This window comes from Cottoperca gobio, chromosome 18 (genome assembly GCF_900634415.1).
Source record: "Cottoperca gobio chromosome 18, fCotGob3.1, whole genome shotgun sequence".
Classification (NCBI taxonomy): Eukaryota; Metazoa; Chordata; class Actinopteri; order Perciformes; family Bovichtidae; genus Cottoperca; species Cottoperca gobio.
In genome coordinates this window covers 9,568,083-9,587,266 of record NC_041372.1, presented here as the reverse complement: position 1 = coordinate 9,587,266, position 19,184 = coordinate 9,568,083, and the positions used below count along the sequence as shown (strand labels likewise).

Genomic DNA, 19,184 nt, shown 5'->3' with positions numbered 1-19,184 from the left:
ACTGACTGATCAGTTGATGTGCAATCACCAATATCTAAGTTTAGGAACTTACCTGACAGAGGAATAAAAATCAATCTGTTGTGGTGCGCCTACAAACAAATTCAGTTAAACAGCTGTCAGTATAATGCAATACAACTCCATCATGATGAAGATACAGGCGAATCAACCCCTCTCTCACACTATAAACTGAAACCTGTTGAATTAGACTGCACTCTTTTTTTAGCCAGCTGTATCTAATAACTTGGCAGCCAAGTGTAAATCAACATACCCACGCACATTACAAGCAATTAAGTGCCATATATGACACAACACAGCTCTTAAACAGACGCAAAGGTTGCCAGTTGCCTTTATTTGAAGGCTAAAAGGGCGTCCATGTTGATACCTTCAAGAAAAAGGCAACAAATCTTTCATATCTGACTGATGCCAAAGAGCTTGAATTAGCATGGGGTGGATTACTGTTTCCTGTTACACCACATGATGGCAGCAGATGATCAGCAGAAAATAAACTACATTGTGGATCCATTTGAGCTCTCACCCCAACAAAAAGGTATTCAGTTGACAAGCTGCAAAGTGTTATTCCATAAGTGTGACACACTGCAGGATTAATGGTGTTAAAAGAAAACAAGCTGGATAATAACGGATCGATACTGACAAGTGTTTTATTAGTAACACAGACCTGGAGACAGAGCCAATAAGAAGCCAGTGTGCGCCTTGACAAGACTGACATTGTTCAGAAGGCATTTAAAGACGGAGGGTCAAGTAGTTGAACCCATACAGTAAGCGGAGCGGGTAAAAACTGAAAGAGGAAGGCTGCAAATTTGAATCAAATACAAAACCAACTGCAACAAAAACAGAAAGGAGGAAAAAAAAAATAATGAAGTGCAATTCCTATTAGATGAAATCCGGATGGCATCAGATGGCAAAGGGGGAGAGCAAAATGTCATGGTATGCAGAAGTCATATTATCACATATTATAATAGAGAAACAATCAGTTATGGAAAGGCGGCACGGCAGTCCACGTATCGTGACAAGCCATTCTTTTTTCCTCACAACTTTTCAGTCAAGTCTTTATCACCGAGTCCCGTGAGGAGCTTTGGGGAAAGAGTGATGTTTATGGCTGGGGGGGGGGGGAAAAAGAAAACAAAAAATCTCAGGCTGCTTGGCTATTTGTCCAGAAAAATGCCTGTGGATGGTATGTTGCAAGCAGAAGTCCATCGATTACACCCTTTCAGTTGATCCATTCTTGTTCAGGGAAAATAAACGTACCTCAGGAATCAATGAATTACCGTCGAGAGTATGAGGTTGATCTAAAAAGGGGCGGTTTTCTATTTCCCCCGCTCCGTCGCGCTGAGAGGTTAAGACAGTAGAATGATAAATTGTCTGCTTAAGTGCAATGTCTGAGGATAATGGAGAAGAAGAAATAATAATGTAGAATTGTCTTTGCTGATCCTCCTCCTCCCCCCCCCCCCCCTCCCAATTGTCAATAGAGTTTAAAAAGGACTAACGAACTCGGCACGCATACTCCGACTCACGTACACAAGCTCACCTCCATACGCACACAGTCAGTATCAGGAGCAATAAGGCAGAGAGGCTCCGTTTTGTTTTGAAAAAAAAAAAATACAAATAAAGAATCAAGAATCAAGAAAAAAAAAAAAACAAGCTGGCCCCCCCCCCCACCCTCCTCAGTAGTTTCTGGGCTCTGGTGATCCCGTACTGTTCATCCCGCGTTAGGCGGTCACCCCAACCCTCATCTCCTCAGGACACGTCTGAGAGGCTCAGCGAGGCTCAGAGAGGGCTGGTGGGTCGTCTGTGTGGGAACAGGAGGGCAGGATGGAAGCCGGCAGAGAGGAAGAGGCTGGTCAACAAGCCCCACCCCTCTTGATTCAGCCAATCACCAGAGTCGGTGCTGGTGGAGGTTTCGACTAAGGACGGAGCGGACATCAGCAGTGAACCTAGGAGAAAGAGACCGGCATTTCAAATACTGCTTTCACCATCTTAGCCATGAAGGCGTCCCTCAACATTGAATGCTAATTTGCATAGTCTACACATGAAAAGAATCTAAATCAAAGTAAACTGATTTTCAGGTGGGTTAAACCTATAACTTACAAAACAAACAGTTAACCAACCCGTCCAGCTGCACAGAAGTTGCACCCGTCTCAGACTATAGTGCAGGTTGCCAGATGCCAAATATTTCCCCGAGACAGCCTTTAAAGTACGCTGTTGTTGCAACGTGACAGACAGGTAAGGTTTACGGCTATATGCTGGGGGGGAAACTGACATTGTAGGGTCGTGTAGGTGGAGCATCTTTAGTCATTAATCAGTCTGTGCACCTCAGCATTTAAATGGGAATATGAATGGAATATTATACAAGCATTTGCTTTATTGAAATACTATCTCACTCAGAATAATGTCAACAAGATGTTACCTGCACTCAATGTTACCACATTAGAATGACAGGTTGCAGCCATTACCTTGCACCTCTTGAATGACCACAGACCACTTGAATACAGACAGTATACACAAGAGTTACTTTATTATGCCTTTTACCTTAGTGCATCCAGCATAGGCAGCAAGTTAAGAAGTGCTGTGTCACTAGGGTCGCTGAACCAGGACTTGATGGGTATTGCATTGTCTGGAGGGCAGAAAAGAAAAAGGTCAGTCGCGTCAGTGAAATGGACAAGGGTTGTGATTTTATGCCGCTTTGTTAAAAGAGGCCACGGCGTGTTAGAGCAGCTCCAGATTTAATGTACTGTTACAGTATTTACAATACAAGCCTTGTACCGAGAACAAACTGCTCAGTTGTTTTCCCTCTTCCTGCGTCATCACAAGGTTGATGTGTATAGGATGTTTCCACTTTAACTTTGTATGTTAAAAGAGAAAATCCGTCACCTTTAATGTGGATGTCCAATCGGTGTTGATGGTAATTGTAGTCAATTGAAGCAATACATTCCTCAGTGCGTGTTATATTGACAGAGAAAGCTGAGTTTGCAGCTGCAAACTGTTGTTTTTCCTGCTTCCAGCTCGGTCATTTAAAGTGACAGTAACAAAGTTAGCTGCAAAATAAACTACCACAGGCTATTTCAGCTTGGATTTTTTTAGTCTCCACCTCTAGCGAGCCAGGGGGAGTGGGTGCTCAGGACGCCGCTCAAGAACAAAACATCCTTGTTCTCTTCGCTTGCATTGCAAACTAGCTATGCTTCCAACAGCGAAACTGGCATCCAAAAATATGAGTGCGGAGGAAGTTATGGACGAGGATACATTGTACAGTGTTTTGGCTGCCTCCGACATTCAGCCGCATCTATTCGGCCAACGACGTGCAGCAGAGAGCGGCTGCAGCGGCATTAGCTGTGCAAGAGCCGGCGGAAGCCTGAGCGCCAATGCATAACGGGCCCTGACTCTCCGCGAGCAGGAGAACTCAGCTTTCTGTCCGTACAGAACGCACTGAGGAATTCATTGCTTTAATCAACACTGAGTGGACATCAACATTAAACTGTGGTGAAATGTCCCTTTAAAAAGACTAATGTACACAGAATAGAAACTTTAAGTCTTACCTGGATGGCTACGATAAGCACCAGGCGAGTTGTCCAGGATGACAATACTGGACAGGTCATCGTGTACTACAGACAGGTCTTTAATATAACTACCTAGATCCAATGTACAATGCTGGCAAAACAAACACAAAAACACAAACGTCACAATCAAAAGAAAATATTTCATACCGCTAATGGAACCAAAGATCTTCAGCAGTGTCAGCTTGGATACATGCCGTTTAAATACAGTAGAGAGAGCCGTACCTGTCTGTAGTATCTGCGTTTCAAGATGTTCCTGTTGTTGTCCAGCTTGTCTGCCACTGCTGAGCCATATATCTCCATACTAGCTGTGAAAACCACCAGCTCATACCACTGGCTCACCTGTGTACACACATAGGGCACACAACAGAATAAGTATACAAGTAACAGTGAGTGCTTTATAAATCACGAGGGATCGCCGCACAAAACAAACATCAGGTAGTGCGAGTGCGGTACAATGGAGAGTGATGGCAGAGATGACAGACAGGACAAAAGGTGAGGACATGAGAGAGACCTGGGAAATGATGTTTCAAGTTCACAGTGTGCGTGTACTGTTCCAATGCATGTGAATCTAGAATTCAAGTGACACTGATCACAGAGTGACACTCACCACTTCTAAAAAGAAGTCAACATGTGGCCTTTTATGTACAAAGAATCTGACTGGGTGCTTGTCAATGACGACCTGCATAGAAACAGAAAGATAGACAATGTTTAGGCTCGACTGCAGGTGTTCCAACGTGTACACGTGTGGCTGAATGCTCATACTTTGAGGATGAAGTCTGGCGGCGTGCCAGGTCTAACTGTAGGTCTGAGGACCCCGTCGTGGTGAGAGTGGATCAGCGTCTCGTCCAGGTCCAGAACCAGAATCTTCCTCTTTACAGCATCTGGAGTTCATCACACAATATCGACACTTGAGCCATTTTATCCAACACAGCGTGTTTACCTGCACTGTAATAACTTATATTATATGAATATATTATATTGTAATTCATTCCCATGCATGCTGCTTAGAGTAATCGCAGTGCCAACAGCGCAGAGTCTCTCTCTCCTCTTGCTTTTTCTGCTGACTACATTCTGCTATGAGGTGTGAGAGAGCAATGTGACACACAGATTTGAAGACCACTGTCGATACAGCTACTTTAATTCTGCCCACGCAACTGACAATAGCAGAAGAAATACCAGCGAGGAAAGTAAAACTGAAATGCAACCCTTGCCCCAAGACAAGAGTGTGCGTCACAGTTCACACACACACACACCAGTCCACGACGGTGTAAGTGCTGCCTTTAACGTTTGCATTTCCTCTCCATGGTCACACCACAAACACATCTTGTCACCGTTAACAGTCACACCATGCCATCATGTTGGGCGGATCCGGATATTAAACTGCCAACATAATTTGTGGGTTTTACTTAATTGTTTGTTTTTTTGGGACAATGGTTTGCAGAGCATTTATTACATTTTTCGCATTCTGCTCCAGGTCTTCAAAAACACTCCAGTCCGTCTGCGGCCTCTTCATTAGTAAATGTTTGCTGTGACGTGTAATATATGTCAAACATCATTTAGATTAAGCAGTATTGGTACTACATCTTCGTATTTTACACGAGAGATTCCATATCAAGCATGAATGTTGTTGATGAGCTGTGGTTTTGGAAGTTCCTGCCTTTTCTTTATTTCCAGGTATTATTCTCATCTCACATTGACAGCTGTTCAACGGACTGACATTTCCTTTGAAGTGCTGATGCTGGGAAATTCAGGTATGCCGTCAGCAAAATCACGTGTCATTTTCCCAGCTTGTTTTGAACTGTAATGATGTATAAATGTCAGCTCACTGAACTTCAGGCAAATGAGCCAGTCATGACACACGAATGACAGCAGACGTGCCTCATATTAGAGCAGTCCTGTCAAATGTGTCTGTCCAGAAATACTGATGTTCACTCTGAGGTGTGTTATTATGTTGATAACCTTTTTTAATTGTTGCGCAATAACTAGTTTAACTTGTAAGGATACTTCCACATTGCAAATATGTTGAGAGAGTCCCTCTCCCTCATCTTAAAGCAGTGTTTGCGATACCTTTCCAACTGCGTTTACAAGTCTTGACAGTCTTATACACTAGCCGTGCAGCCATATCATGACATCATATCATGTACTCACTGAGTCTGTTTCTGGAGATAGGTGACAGAGGCAAAGTGTCGTATCGCACCGTCTGATACTGGATTATCTGCAAAGAAACAAGGCAAATGAAACCGTGAACAAGTGAACCTGTGAAAAAACAACCACAACAGAACATATACAACATACTGAGCCATGATGAGTTTAATGCATTATGTATAGATTTCAAATGTGTGTGCGCACTCTCTTTTTATCTTGATTATAGATGAAAAAAGGGGAAATACATGTTTGATACCAAGTACACTGAAGGCTCCAATCTTTTCGTTTCCTACTGTAGTGCTAACGTATCTGTGTACGCAGGAGAGCAGAGGATTAGCTTTGGAAAGACACTATGCCTAAGTCTTGAACAGGCTCAATTTGCTCTGAACTTTGTCTCGACTGCGTTTGGATTAGTCTTGAATTTGACTCGATTTAGTTGGACTTGACTTCAGCCCTGCTGAGAATATTTTTGGGACATAAAATAACAGATTTTACGTCATCTTAATTGCTGCAATCCATAATCCAATGTAAAGAAAGCATCACAATTGAACCTTACGTGAGCTATGAATGAGTTCGACCAGAACTCTTTTAAGTCTTGGAAATACCAAAACTTGTATTTGAGCCCTCAGATAATACATTCTTGGTAAAGCAGCTCTCTTTATTAGCTGTACATCAGAGATTAAGCAAGAGGAAACAGAGGAGAGCGCCATACTGAAATTAACTCAGTTGTGTCCACCCCATGACTCCTCCTCTCTAACTTGACAACAGAGAGGAACCTTTCCAGTGCCGCTCTTGCCCAGGGGCTCTGAACTTTTCGTCACAGGGCTATTTTTATCCCCCCAGCTGTCGGTGGGTGTCAGTGGAGCATGGGGCGCACATAGAAAAGGAGACTTGCAGGGTGACTTTGACTGAGCCTTGGTACCTAAGCCTTGGACAGGGCCTCCCTCTGTGTCCCCTCCCAGTGCTGGCTGGCAGAGTAAGCGCGGGGGAAGCCTATTGGTGCCAGCAGCTGCTGAACACCATGGGGGGACCTCACCCTCGACTCAGCTCTCTGCACCTCCAATAGCGTCCATCTGGACCCCAGGCCTGCAAACTCACACTAAATCCTATGCCTCCACACTAGGACTGCCTACAACTAACATTTCAAACAATCCTGCTCTCTTAACCTGAACAACATCCACTAAACAGACTCAACTCTCACTCAATTGTCACATACGAGATGTAAGGTAGAAAAGCAGCTAGCCCTTGAATTTGTGTGACTGTAACCTACGCAACTATACAGTACATCAGTTAGATCTAATGTTTTCATTATTATATACTTTCTCGATTAAGGATTTGGTTCCAGAGTCCAAGTTGATGAATTCAAACTACTTGTTTTGTCCTAGTATTAAGTTCACCTTAATAGAAGACTCAGTTGAGAAGCTGAAACCAGAAACGTTGGTGCATTTTTGTTTAAACTATAAACATACAGGATTAATTGATATCTGAATTGTTGCAGTTACATTTACTGATCAACTAAATCATTTGAGTTCTACTATAACCTTTTACACAGTTACCGTCTCATGCGGGACATAATAAACAGAACCATTACGCAATCTTAATAAGCAACCATTTCGTCATCTGTTGACACAGAACAAGCAAGGGATTATCACCTGGACCTAATATTCATAATCCAATAGATCTTTTATCTAACCAAATGTTTGAATCAGGTCAATTTATGGATGGTGGTCTCATCAATCCCTTGTTTTCATTGTATTAGGCAAATCTTTTTCATCAAATCACCTACTAACTATACATTGCTTGCTACATTAGCGGATGCTAGATCACGACATTGTTCCAGTGCATCACATATTGTAAACAACAGCGCTAAACTGTGACTGAGAACGAGAGAAACAGAGGGAGGGAGGGAGAACAGTACGCTCTCTGTGCTGACATAATCCCTCTCACTTCATCCATAACATGGACTGGACAACTCACTCTCATGGCCGGTTGACAACCCCGCAAGTGTTACTGCCACACAATAAACTGCAGACAAACCTCGAACCGCAAGATGATTACAACACACAGGGAACTCCTCCACGCTTTGTTGGCTTGATATGGAGCTAAAGTCGAAGTCCGCTCATATTACACCACATATGCATGTCTATTAGCGACTCAACAACACCTGTGTGTGTGTCTAAGTTACAGGCAGGCAGCTTCTGTCACCTTAAATGCCATGTTTATTGTAAAGGCATGTGTGAGCCATTGAAGGTGACCTGCAGGCCACCTGCTCCTCAAATGTATGTTTGGGAGGTTTCCACTTTGTACTGTAGTTGAATGAGCCATTCATTCACAACATCCCATTACACAAGAACAGACACCTAGATCAATTGGTCACCTAACTGATTAATAGACTAACTGTTAGTCATTTATCAAGATTGTATGGTCTTAGTTTCACAAATGGACTTTCTGGTTTTGTGTTAATTGAATATCTTTTTGAATATTTGGTTATGTCCGGTCTGCGACAGCCAATTTGCTGACATGTCCTAAATGGTTAATCAGCTAATTGAAAATAATCTATAGACTTGAAAGGATAGTGAAAGTTCAGGATGGTTGGAGTGCACTTTAATATCATGTGTGGCACTTTATGTACTTCCTTTGTTGCAAATGAAATGTGTTTAGACTATTCAATATCCTCTTTTGAATTAAGTTTTACATAGTCCTAACAATCTTTATGTTGAATGATACAGCAATACGTTTGACACTGGTGTTATTGAGTGGGAGGTTGATCTGACTATATATATTGGGCAAAATCCCGATGGATGCACAAAATTACAGCACAGGTGAGACATACAGGTCGTCTAGCTCTCAGAGAGCCAGCTCAGCATCCCTAAAGGTGGGTGTGATCTTAAAAATATAGTTGAAGCACATGGGAACCATGGCAACGTGGCAAGACTTTGCTCACTTGTCATAGATACACAACAGAATCAACAATATCTTTCAACCCCTTCTCACCGTTCGTAGGTGCTTCCTGAGGATGTACATGATGAAGCCCCATATTCTCGACGTTACGCCGAGAAAAGTGCGGATGCCAAGTAAACACTGCCGGGTCTTCAGCATGTTGACGAGCACGCAAAGACCCCCACAGTAACTTTAATTCTCAGTTGATAGCACGCTGTTGTCCGAAGTTGTCGGGATAATTACTGAGGTAAATTGCTTGCTAGTGATAGTCAAAATCCGTCTTTAGCCACAGCCGCCAAACTAGCCAATTCAAATTAACATGAGGCCAAGCAAACGTGTGAGTACCTCGCTCTGCACACTTGTGGCACAATTAGCATTAATTACAGTGCATTCGCATCGTTACTTTGAAATACAAACGTGGACGTGGTCAATAGAAGAGGTGCTGCACGACGACTGCTGCTGTATGGACCTTAGCACGCAGCTCGTTGGCAAGCTAGCTCCGGAGCTAGCTGTGTACCAACTATGGTTAGCTAGTAGCCACCAAGCTACCGCTAGCTCGACAGGGTGACCACCTTGAACCTTGGACAAAAATACCCCAAAAAAGCTGTGGGGTCGCTCGTTGTCAGGCACCAGGTTCAACGCGACTTCACTCTGTGCGGCGTCCGAAAAGAGACGGCTTTACAAAAGTTCCACAAAGTCAAACCGGTCCGGTTAAAATCGGTTTGTAGTCCAGTGGAAATCCGGAATGAAACTGCGAGCCGCCATCGCCGCCTTGCCGTCACTTCCGCGAGGAATCCTGTGGTTGCGCGCAGCACGTCCACGTGGAAGGAAAATAAACAGACGTGGACGAGCGAGAGTGTGAGCCGGTAAACGTCAGTTTTAGTCTGTTCTGGCATTTGTCAGAAGCTATTTAAGTGATTTTGGTGTAGTTTAACATGAACATGATTTCTGGTAAGACATTTGTGTGTATGCATAAAGTTTTGCTTTTATCTTGACAGTGGCTTGATTGGTTTTAATAAACCTCCCTATGCCACTGTGATTCAAAGTTGTAAAACAATATAACATGAAAATGTTCACCAGGCGTGGGTTAATATTTGTTATAGGCACAGTATGTCATATGTGGCAGGAGCAGCTTTTACAGCTGTCACTAAACACGTGGGCTTGTTAATGCAAAAGGTTCACTTTACACTGTGAATTACTTCAAACTATTAGGAAACTAGTAAACAATCCCTTCGGACACTACCATGCAAATGTTATTTCAAATGGGAAATGGTTTCACGGTAAACTAATTATCAGTTGGTGCAAAGACCAGGAGCAATATATTGAGATTTGTTGAAGTCACCCATTAGGGAATCCACATTTTTCAACAAAATGTACAATAAAATGACAGATTACACTGTAATCATATAAATTGATCTTCTGAATATTACTTCCAGTCATCGTATGGAGCGGTCTAAATTTTATCGCCATGTTTTGGACAGTTGTGAAGCATTTTTCCCTCTCAGATTGTTTCATTGTTAATATGGGATTTAAAGAGGCTCTTGAAAAGAAAAGGAAATCTAGTATTTTACAAGAAAAAAGCAAAACTTAGATAAGAAGAATCCCCCAAATATTTTGTCTAACAGAATGTATGTTTCTCTTTCTTATCTCTTAAATAATCTTCTGACCTTGCTTATATTTATTTTGTCCTGACCCCACAAGTCGGGAACCACTGCAGAGAAATCATTGTGTAAAGAGACACTTGGGATGATGCAATAGCGTTGACATGAGATTGTACATTACATGCACAACCTTCCATTTTATGAAAAAGCAAAGTGTGGTATTGAATATGTGATAAGAGCAGTTTAATTCAACAAGAAAACATATTTTGAAAAAAATCAACGTGATCAATACTATTAGAAAACACTCTTGGATAAAAACCATTTTATAAACATGATACAGATTGCTTACAGAAATATTATACATCATTTTATATCTTTAACTCCATGAGGTGGCGGTAAGTCTTTGAATCTTTACTACTGTAAATGACTCAGTGTCTTGAATAGCAAGGAGGACAAGGAGTGCCTCCAGTGGGTTTTGTGATCCCTACACATCAAGATCATCATCAGGGTCCTCCTGGTCATAGTCATCGTTGGCATCAGGCTCATATAGAATTCGTCCTGAACCTGGGCCTGAGTGGAGCAGAGCTGTTTTCCTATTAGAGCAAAAGGGGGACAATGTTTAAGTTGTTTGTAAATATGAACACAACATATGTAATGTAATCACTGAAATAAAAAGTGGAAAGGTTTCTCACTTTGCTTTGCTAAAGACAAAGGGAAGTGCAAGTTTCTCTTTGGCCTCACGCTCTGCACCAGACAATCGAAGGTTGAAGGTCAAGTTGGCTGTTGGGTCAGTCTATACATAAACAGAAAGGACACTTTTAATTCCTGCTATATTTGAGCCTTATCTTTATTATAAGGGATTAAGCATGTTTTATATTGCACCTCCTGTTCCTCAGAGTCAGCCTGTTTGGCTCCAGGTTGGCTGGACTTGCTCTGTACTACAACTGTAAGATCATCTTTGATGCTGAAAATCTCCTCCTGAGGGCAAAAAAACAATTGTTCAAAAAGTGAAGAAACACAAAATAATAGTTCCAAATGAAACACGGCTTACATCTTGCATAACTTTCCCCGATTTGGAGCGCTTTGTTATCTTTGCTACAGCTTCGTCTCCCTTCATTCCAGGGGCTACAGTGATGACTGAAGTTCCCAAGTGGCAAACACTTCCCACAGTACCCCTCTGATGCATATCTGCATGGAGCAGACAGATAATAGCCCTCACGGTTCCCCCTGATGAAAACACAGAAAAAGACCCTTAGTGGAAAAACTGCTATTCTAATACAAGTCAACCAAGTTTATTTCACAACAGGATGGAGCACTTCCTTTGACACATATGTTATCGCCCTCGCTCTTATAAGATAATTCAAGTTAAAAGCTATGCAATGATTTCAACAGCCTGGATGTCAAACCTTCAGTCATTTAATACTACTTATAAAAACAACTTGTCATCATGCTGACACACACATTAAGATGATTTAGACCTTTTCGAAGTTGCTGAAGAGTCCTGCAGACAGCAGGAGGGCTGACATGTCTCAAGATCCATGAAAGAGAGTCAATTACTAAGGTAGCTGGTTTGGAGTGTGATGTTTGCTTGACCAGACGTGTAAGTTCCCCCAAACAGAATTGGTGAACTGTGAAAGCTGGATGATCAGTCCAGCCCAGGGGGTCTGTATAAGCATTGTGAAAGTAGGAGCCTGAAGTGGGAAAAAGAACCAGATGATTGGTATGGTTATAAGTTAAATAAACGGCCTAATGAAAAAGGCTGCAACAATTATAGAAATCAATTTTCTATTTACAAGATACAACCTGAAGAAATGCAACACATGCTCACACTGGACAAGTTGGAACCAGTGAATCCTGCAATTGATAAATAACTTGCAGGATTAACCAATATCAAAGTAGGTCGCTATTGATTTTCTGTTGACGGACACGGACCAATTATTTTAGCACAAATCTTAAATTACCTCTGAACAGGTGATCCTCTCAATCCATCTTTCAGCTCTTCCTCACTGACTTCAAAACCAAGGACATGGACAGCTTCCTCCCTGAATTCATAACATAGATCAAGGTAGGTATGTGTACATATATTTAGCAAATACATAACCTAGAAACATTAATAAATAATAGTACACACATAACCAAACAGTCACCATGTATATCTTTAAATACCTGTTCAATGCAGCATTGATGAAGCTCTTCAGGAGGTGTCGACCAGAATAACTAGCAGAATCTAATATTGCAAGATTAAATTACATGATTTTACTGTATGCTATTGCTTCGGTTCACATAGTTACGTTATTGTTCGCAATTTATACTTTACAACATTTAAGACATACCTTGAATTATGAGAAACCCTCCAGCATCAATGCCTTGCAATAATTCAGGCAACATTGTACTAGGTTATATAAATTAACTGTAGAAGGTCCAAGTAGCTTCAGCTAGTTAGCATGCCTCTGACACATCATCTATTTAAACATGAATACCATGATAAAAAAATCGGACATCAAAGTGATTTCTCTGCAGAAGAACGACATGTCTCAAAGTTCACAATGGCGACAGCCTAACGTCGCAGAAACTCATATTTCACTAAAAATAAAGCTTTCTCTGTCCAAACCAAGTCCAGCATGTTTCGCCAGCTAGCATGTCAGTGTACAGATTCAAAAACGTCATATCCCATAGTTCCCCTTACTTTAATGTAGATCATATGTGGGAAATGTAGTTCGGCAATATTTACAACCCGTGAATGTGTCGGATTGAATGGCTGCACAATTTACTACGTTACCCAGAATGCCCTTTGGGAAACACTGCGCTGGCAGCCTCAATAGGTTTCTGCCGCGCACGGAGAAGACTGTGCGGAATAAAGTCAAAACTCCAGTCGTGTTGTGTGCCTACAGCGAAGAAACGAAAAAACTTAATCGGAGAAGTTCATGTTACGGACCTACATTAACTAGTAATTGCCTTGATCTAAGGAGTTTTTACAATATTTAAATACCGAGGGTTATACAAATGTAGCGACGAAGAAAAAGGAGCTTTAAGTGCACCACGTAAAGCAACAGAGGAATTAGTATTTTGTCGGGCTAATAACGTTAGTGTAGCGTTCAGTGTAGTTCAGAGGCGGTTTGCTTGTGGACCGTTTGCTGTTGTAACGGATCTTCAGGGGGGGGGGAATATTACAACTTCGACCCACAGTGGAGTGTTTTTGAGGAAGAGTCGGTTCGGTCTTCCGCGCCCTTGGCTTGCTGCTGCTAAAGTTCCCCGGCGGTAAGGTGCAGCCACGCCGGGGGAAGGCACAGCGCGACGGCCGCTACTCTCCGGCTAGCTCGCCCGCTGCTTCTGTTTCTTGGATCGGGGCCTTGTCGGTGAGGCTACAATGCTTGACATAATGTCTGAGCACCAAGGTATGTTTCACCTGTATCAGTGGCGAACCATTAAACAAACCGTTAATGTGTGCTGTTAATCTAGTCACTGTTGAAATCTGTCGTATTTCGCTGACATTAAGATAAGCTAACCTAACGTAAGTTATGTCTCCCGTTAATGTTACGTTTGGTTGCGTATGCTGTATTCATAACACCACTTGTGTTTTGTAGTCGAAATGCATTGAAAGTTGTGTTAAAGTTGACATATGAGGTTACGTTTACTGTAGCTAACCTAACGTTAACGTATGTATTGCACAGTTAAGTTAGCTTGCTAGTTAGTTAACGCGCCGAGCCATCTAGCCTAACGTTAATAGCTGGATAGCTAACGTTATTGAACCACCTCACAGATAACACCCTCTACCATGTCAGTTTCATAGTCAAATACATCCCTTGTCAGCCACGAAAAACATTATTTTTTGCATTAATACTAACCGATTAAACGTTGCACCTTGCTAACACCAAGCTAACTTTGCTAATAAGCCTCCCACTTCCATTTCAAATAAGCCAGCGTGATTAGCTAGCTGACCGAGTGGCTGATTGTTAGCATAAGTTAGCTCTGATCATAATGACCCGTTAGTAATGTTTAGTTTTAAATGTAACTCGTAAAATATATGGAGCATTACGGAACTCGTACTAGTCAAAACCTTGTTGCTGTTATCGCTGCAAACGGCATAACGTGTTGTTACCTCTAAATGTCAGCTAACGCTAGCAGGTATCACCTCGACAACACAAAATAACAAGTTTAAACCTCTTGTTGGCTACCATTTTGCAAAAATGAACCATTTGTTTTAGCGCTGATATTAAATCTATGAACAATTATTCATTGCTGTTTGCTGAAATGTCCAGAGTTTGGATAAAGTTCAGATGGTGATCAAGTGACACCGGTTGCGGTGGTTGGCAGACCCAGTCGACCAGCGTTACCATCCGATCACTGGCTTGCTTATTTTCTGCTTAAATGGTTATCACTAAACTGTCAATTTCACGTAAATAAACAAACGCAGCTCTTTAAATAAGGTCAACATGCTCATCACTAATAACCCTCACCACGTAATTGAGCCGTGTTGGCAAGCTAATGCTAGCGTCAGTCCACATGTGTCCTTAATACCCTTAGGAAATCAAGTGCTTGGTAATTCTGTGTACAAGCTGTTTCTGTAAAAATAATAAGCTAATCAAGACTGGTTCACTTTTGACTTACAGAATTTTCTTTTCTTTCCACTAGATTCACTGTTGTCATGCAAAACGGAACCTTTGGTAAGTTACCCTGAGTAGTTAATTCAGTTTGTGTGTTGGTTGATGAAGCTTTTTCTATATCTGCTTCACTTACTTAAACAAAGGCATGTTCTTTCTGTAGCCCCCAGAGAGGAAAAAGAGGACCGTTGAAGACTTCAACAAGTTCTGCAGCTTTGTCCTGGCGTATGCAGGTTACATCCCCAGTCCAAAAGAGGTAAGCTGCTTTGAATGTCACTGTGCATGTCAGAAATGACTGCTACTGCCTGCCTTGCTCAGGTTGTGAAGAAATACCAAAGTGCTCTTTCTTGTTGTTTTGCAGGAAAGTTCATGGTCTCCAACATCATCCAGCTCTGCACACAGTTCAGGGTTGTCAGCAGACGGAGGTGGTGGAGGAAGCAGCTCCACTGGCAACACTTGGGCAGACGGAAGCTCTGACATCCATACCATCCATACATTTGTTCGTAAAGCTCGAGCAAATAAGGGCAAAAATATTCGCCGTATGCACTCTGATAGCACTCTGCTGGACAAGATGCGCCTTAAAGACTCTTTGTACGAGAGCCAGGCCAGCTCTAAGGCCGAGCGCAAGAAGGACAAAAAACTGAAAAAGCTGTCACTGGGTTCTGCCATGACGGCGGCAGATAGTGGCAGTAGTGAAGGCGAAAAAAGAGCCCGCATCAAACGCAGCAAAAACTCAAAACAGCCAAAGCCTAAGAAGCTTAAAACTTCCGCGGCTCAAAGTGAGACAGACTCTGAGGCACGGCATACGCATACAGAGGTACGACCCGCCAGAGAGGAGCTGACGGAGCACGGGGGCTCCACCGCAAGCATGGAGGGCCTGGGGAAGACGGAGCCAGACGAGTCCCTCAGGGAAGCAGAGATGAGCTCCAGTGAGGGTGAGACCTGGATCGCCGATGAAGACATTATGGTGGAGTCAGGTACGACGTCCTGCTTTTGTCTTTCGAAAGAACACATTGTATTTTAAGATCAACTAATAAGCAAATGTTTAATCGACGTGTTCTTGTCCCCAATTCTTTTGTTTTACCAGCTGCATGATCCTAAAACTCTGTTCTCTTTATCATCACAGGGGACGATTCATGGGACTTGATCACCTGTTACTGTGGGAAGCCATTCGCAGGACGGCCAATGATCGAGTGCAACCAGTGCGGCATTTGGGTGCACTTGTCGTGTGCAAAGATCAAGAAGTCCAACGTTCCAGACATCTTTTACTGCCACAAGTGCAGGGACTTGCGGCGGTCTGGACACAAAAAAGACCCGTAGGCATGACGAGGATGGGAAGGACAAGGAGCGCCGCCCTGTTTTTGCTGTCCTCTTGACAATTGTTTTCTTTGATGCCTACAGCCAAAACAGCCTAAAGTATCACCTGGATGGCAACTGTATTGTCAGTTTGTAGGATTTCTTTTGACAATCACAACCATTCTTATTTATCCCTCACGGTTTCTTTTTCTTTTCTTACTTTTTGTTTGGCGACTGAAGAACTGGACAGAAGGTGACAGTGGAGAATCATTTATTTGTTACTAATTAATTCCTTCATTAATTGGCTTTATTGTTGTATACTGTGCTTGTGACGTGCACATAAACTTTCACACTTACTCTCATATTCACTGAAGGTGTATTTTGACTTGTAAATTATTTCTCGAGGATTTTAGACAAATCAGTGGAAATTTCCTTAAGTGTCTCAAGGAGTACCCTTTTCGGGTTGATGGCCCTCAACTTCGAATCAATGCAAGTTTTACACATTGGCAAAACATTTATAGCGTAAGAGTTGCAAAATGTCAACCCTGTTATTTGTTTAGAACTATGTGATAATGATAGACAGGCAGCTCATTTTTTATTTGTGATCGTATTTTGGCGATTTTATTTTTGAGTTTGCATTTTTGTTTTGGTTTGTCAGTGATGATCACTGAACTTCAACATGTAGAGATGTCACTCCTCTAGAATAAGTGATCTTTAAATTCATAGAATCTGTCTACATTTGCTGTTTTGCATCTGCAATTGGATCTAAATTGCTACATTTCAAATTGCACACAGACAATTCTCTCGGCAGTGCACTTTTTAAATATATATATATACCCAAATATCATTCCACTGCATACATGGGTGGTATTTGGTATATGATGAGCTTCGGCTGATTTAAATCTGTACTTGGCATGTAGCTGTGTACATTCACGACTGAGCGCTTAATGTTTCTCCCTGTCTGGCTTGTTGGTCAATGATAGCCATTTACCATGAACGACATTTCCATTGAAAGCTGTTAAATTTTGATGTCTTTGTTTCATGTGTGGTTTTTAGTTTTTCATGTTTCAAAGCTCACCTGACATGAGGGCGTAATGTCGCCCTAAGACGAATGGTTTGGCAGTCCCTTTACACTATCAAAAAGTGGCTCTGAGGCTCATTTACGAATGGTTGTAAAATATTGTTTTCCTGTTTCATGTAATTGTTTATTTCTTAGCTTTCTGAGAAGCGGGATTAGAGATGCGCCCGCATCAGAGAATGGACATAAGATTGTCTCACATCGAGAACAAAGTTGTAGTGTACAGAAAATAAGTTGACGCCGCGTAGGTTGTGGCGTTTGTTTATGTTGTTTGGTTTTACCATGTGCTTTTTCTTTTGTTGGTGGGAGAGTCTTGGTAAGTCTCCAGTAGCAGTTGCACTCTCTCTACAACTTCAATTCTTGTGTACATATCCTGTTCTTTGACAACTGTACATATGTGAAAGTGAAGAGAGAAAATACCCAAGCAAAATCTATATTTTCTGCAGTCTGATATTGTTTTCTTTAATTGTAGCTTGAAAAATAAAAGTCTTTGGGAACATAATGGGGGTATTTTAAATCATTTGTATTGAAAGTACACATAAAAAAAGACTTTTGAAACTGTTACTTTGTCACATTTATTTAGTTGTTTGCACACAGCAGTGTTTGTCATATCATGTTCTACCACTAGAGGGAGATGGTCGACAGGCAATGTCACTTGTTAGTATGGCAGTGAGTTCAATAATGAGGAATAAATATCATGGAATATATCGTACAAAGTTCACACATGGAGTTGCTCTTTATTTTCTGTGTTCCTCCCAGGAGACGTCGGGTTGATCCTGTAGCACAAACATGAAAATGCTCCGTTTTTCACCTGTCAAAAGCAGTGTCTTAAAGAATGATCCATGCTATAAATCATTGTTATACTCTATACAAAGGCAAGCTCATGTCATGGGAACTCTGGGCATGTTGAACATTGTGTTAACGCAAATGATGGTAAAGAAACACAGAAGGAAATAGACTTTAATTCTGCTATGCAAATTATAACGATTAACCACTGACATGGATAAATAGTGCTCATTAAAACTACCGTTACCTTTATTAAACACTTGTCTATTTCTCTCAGCATAGCCTTTAACGTGATAATATATAAAGAGTTTTCTCTTGTAACTCACCTTTCTGTTTCGGAAGCTGGACATCTGAAAGCTTCCGATGGAGTCCAGAGGAGCAACCTTCCTTCTGTAGACACAACAGACGATGATCAATTTATACTTTCCATTCATGATATACATTCACTCTGTACCACACATTTACAAAAACAACATTAACACTTTTTTCATTAATTAAAAGGGGAAAAAAATCCACAAAAGCAACAATTGTCTTAAAGTTAGATCGTTAGATCTCCTCACCTCTTTTCATTGGCTTTACGCTGGTACTGGCTCTGGCGTTGAAGAGCAAGGTGCTCTGTTGGGGCGAGGAAAGTCTCTGAATGAGGGGGGCGACCATCCCCGTCCCTGTCCATCTCCCCGGCAGCGTCACCCACAGAGAGATCTCCCTGGTCTGAGTGATCGGGCAGGCGGGGGAAGAGCTCTCGGTCCATCCAGTTGACTTCCTGAGGACGACAATCATATTTAAAACAAACAAAAACAATTAGACTACATAGGATTAAACGCTCGAAAGGTATTTGAGTTGTCCAAAAAGTGACGAGGATGTTGGACGTCGAGGCTTATTACCCTTTTGTTTCTGAATCTGTTCGGCAACACAGCGGGAGATGTCTCTGGCAACATGTAAAGAGCCAGGAGAGATATCACACAGCTGGAGTAAAGCATCTGAACAGAGTAAGATAGCCAGAGTCAGTAACAGTAATCACACGATCAAGTGAATGTTAAAAGAAGCAACATGCTCACCTTAAATCTTCTGTGTTCTCCGTGGAGATCTGTCCTCAAAACTGACGATGGTTGCAGCTCTGCGTCCTCTGAGCTGTTGATCAGTGGGGAGGGTATTTGTAGCCATG

General features: G+C 41.9%; 3 protein-coding genes across 4 annotated transcripts; 1 reads left to right on the top strand and 2 right to left on the bottom strand.

Moving 5' to 3' along the window:
- Window positions 1-641: 641 nt before the first annotated feature.
- On the bottom strand, window positions 642-9,517 carry LOC115023917 (CTD nuclear envelope phosphatase 1A). Its single transcript, XM_029455279.1, has 8 exons — window positions 8,712-9,517; window positions 5,721-5,787; window positions 4,335-4,453; window positions 4,180-4,251; window positions 3,795-3,911; window positions 3,552-3,663; window positions 2,548-2,632; window positions 642-1,952 (listed from the first exon to the last, which is right to left on the bottom strand). Exons 1-8 carry the CDS (start codon window positions 8,814-8,816, stop codon window positions 1,892-1,894), a joined length of 738 nt encoding a protein of 245 aa, XP_029311139.1. The 5' UTR covers window positions 8,817-9,517; the 3' UTR covers window positions 642-1,891.
- A 967-nt stretch (window positions 9,518-10,484) lies between these two features.
- elp5 (elongator acetyltransferase complex subunit 5) lies at window positions 10,485-12,943 on the bottom strand. The gene is given in 8 exon segments (XM_029454940.1): window positions 10,485-10,851; window positions 10,951-11,051; window positions 11,141-11,236; window positions 11,310-11,485; window positions 11,737-11,949; window positions 12,206-12,300; window positions 12,425-12,485; window positions 12,592-12,943. Coding segments are annotated over 8 exon segments (906 nt in total). The 5' UTR covers window positions 12,647-12,943; the 3' UTR covers window positions 10,485-10,742.
- Window positions 12,944-13,033: 90 nt separating this feature from the next.
- Window positions 13,034-17,791, top strand: phf23b (PHD finger protein 23b). 2 transcript variants are annotated; one of them, XM_029454939.1, is made up of 5 exons: window positions 13,034-13,653; window positions 14,891-14,922; window positions 15,023-15,115; window positions 15,221-15,836; window positions 15,986-17,791. In XM_029454939.1, the coding sequence occupies exons 1-5, from the start codon at window positions 13,626-13,628 to the stop codon at window positions 16,177-16,179; spliced, it is 963 nt and encodes a 320-aa protein (XP_029310799.1). In that variant the 5' UTR covers window positions 13,034-13,625; the 3' UTR covers window positions 16,180-17,791. The 2 variants fall into 2 exon arrangements, with proteins under 2 accessions (XP_029310799.1, XP_029310798.1); XM_029454938.1 differs by lacking the exon at window positions 13,034-13,653 and adding an exon at window positions 14,561-14,797.
- The last annotated feature ends 1,393 nt before the right edge of the window (window positions 17,792-19,184 follow it).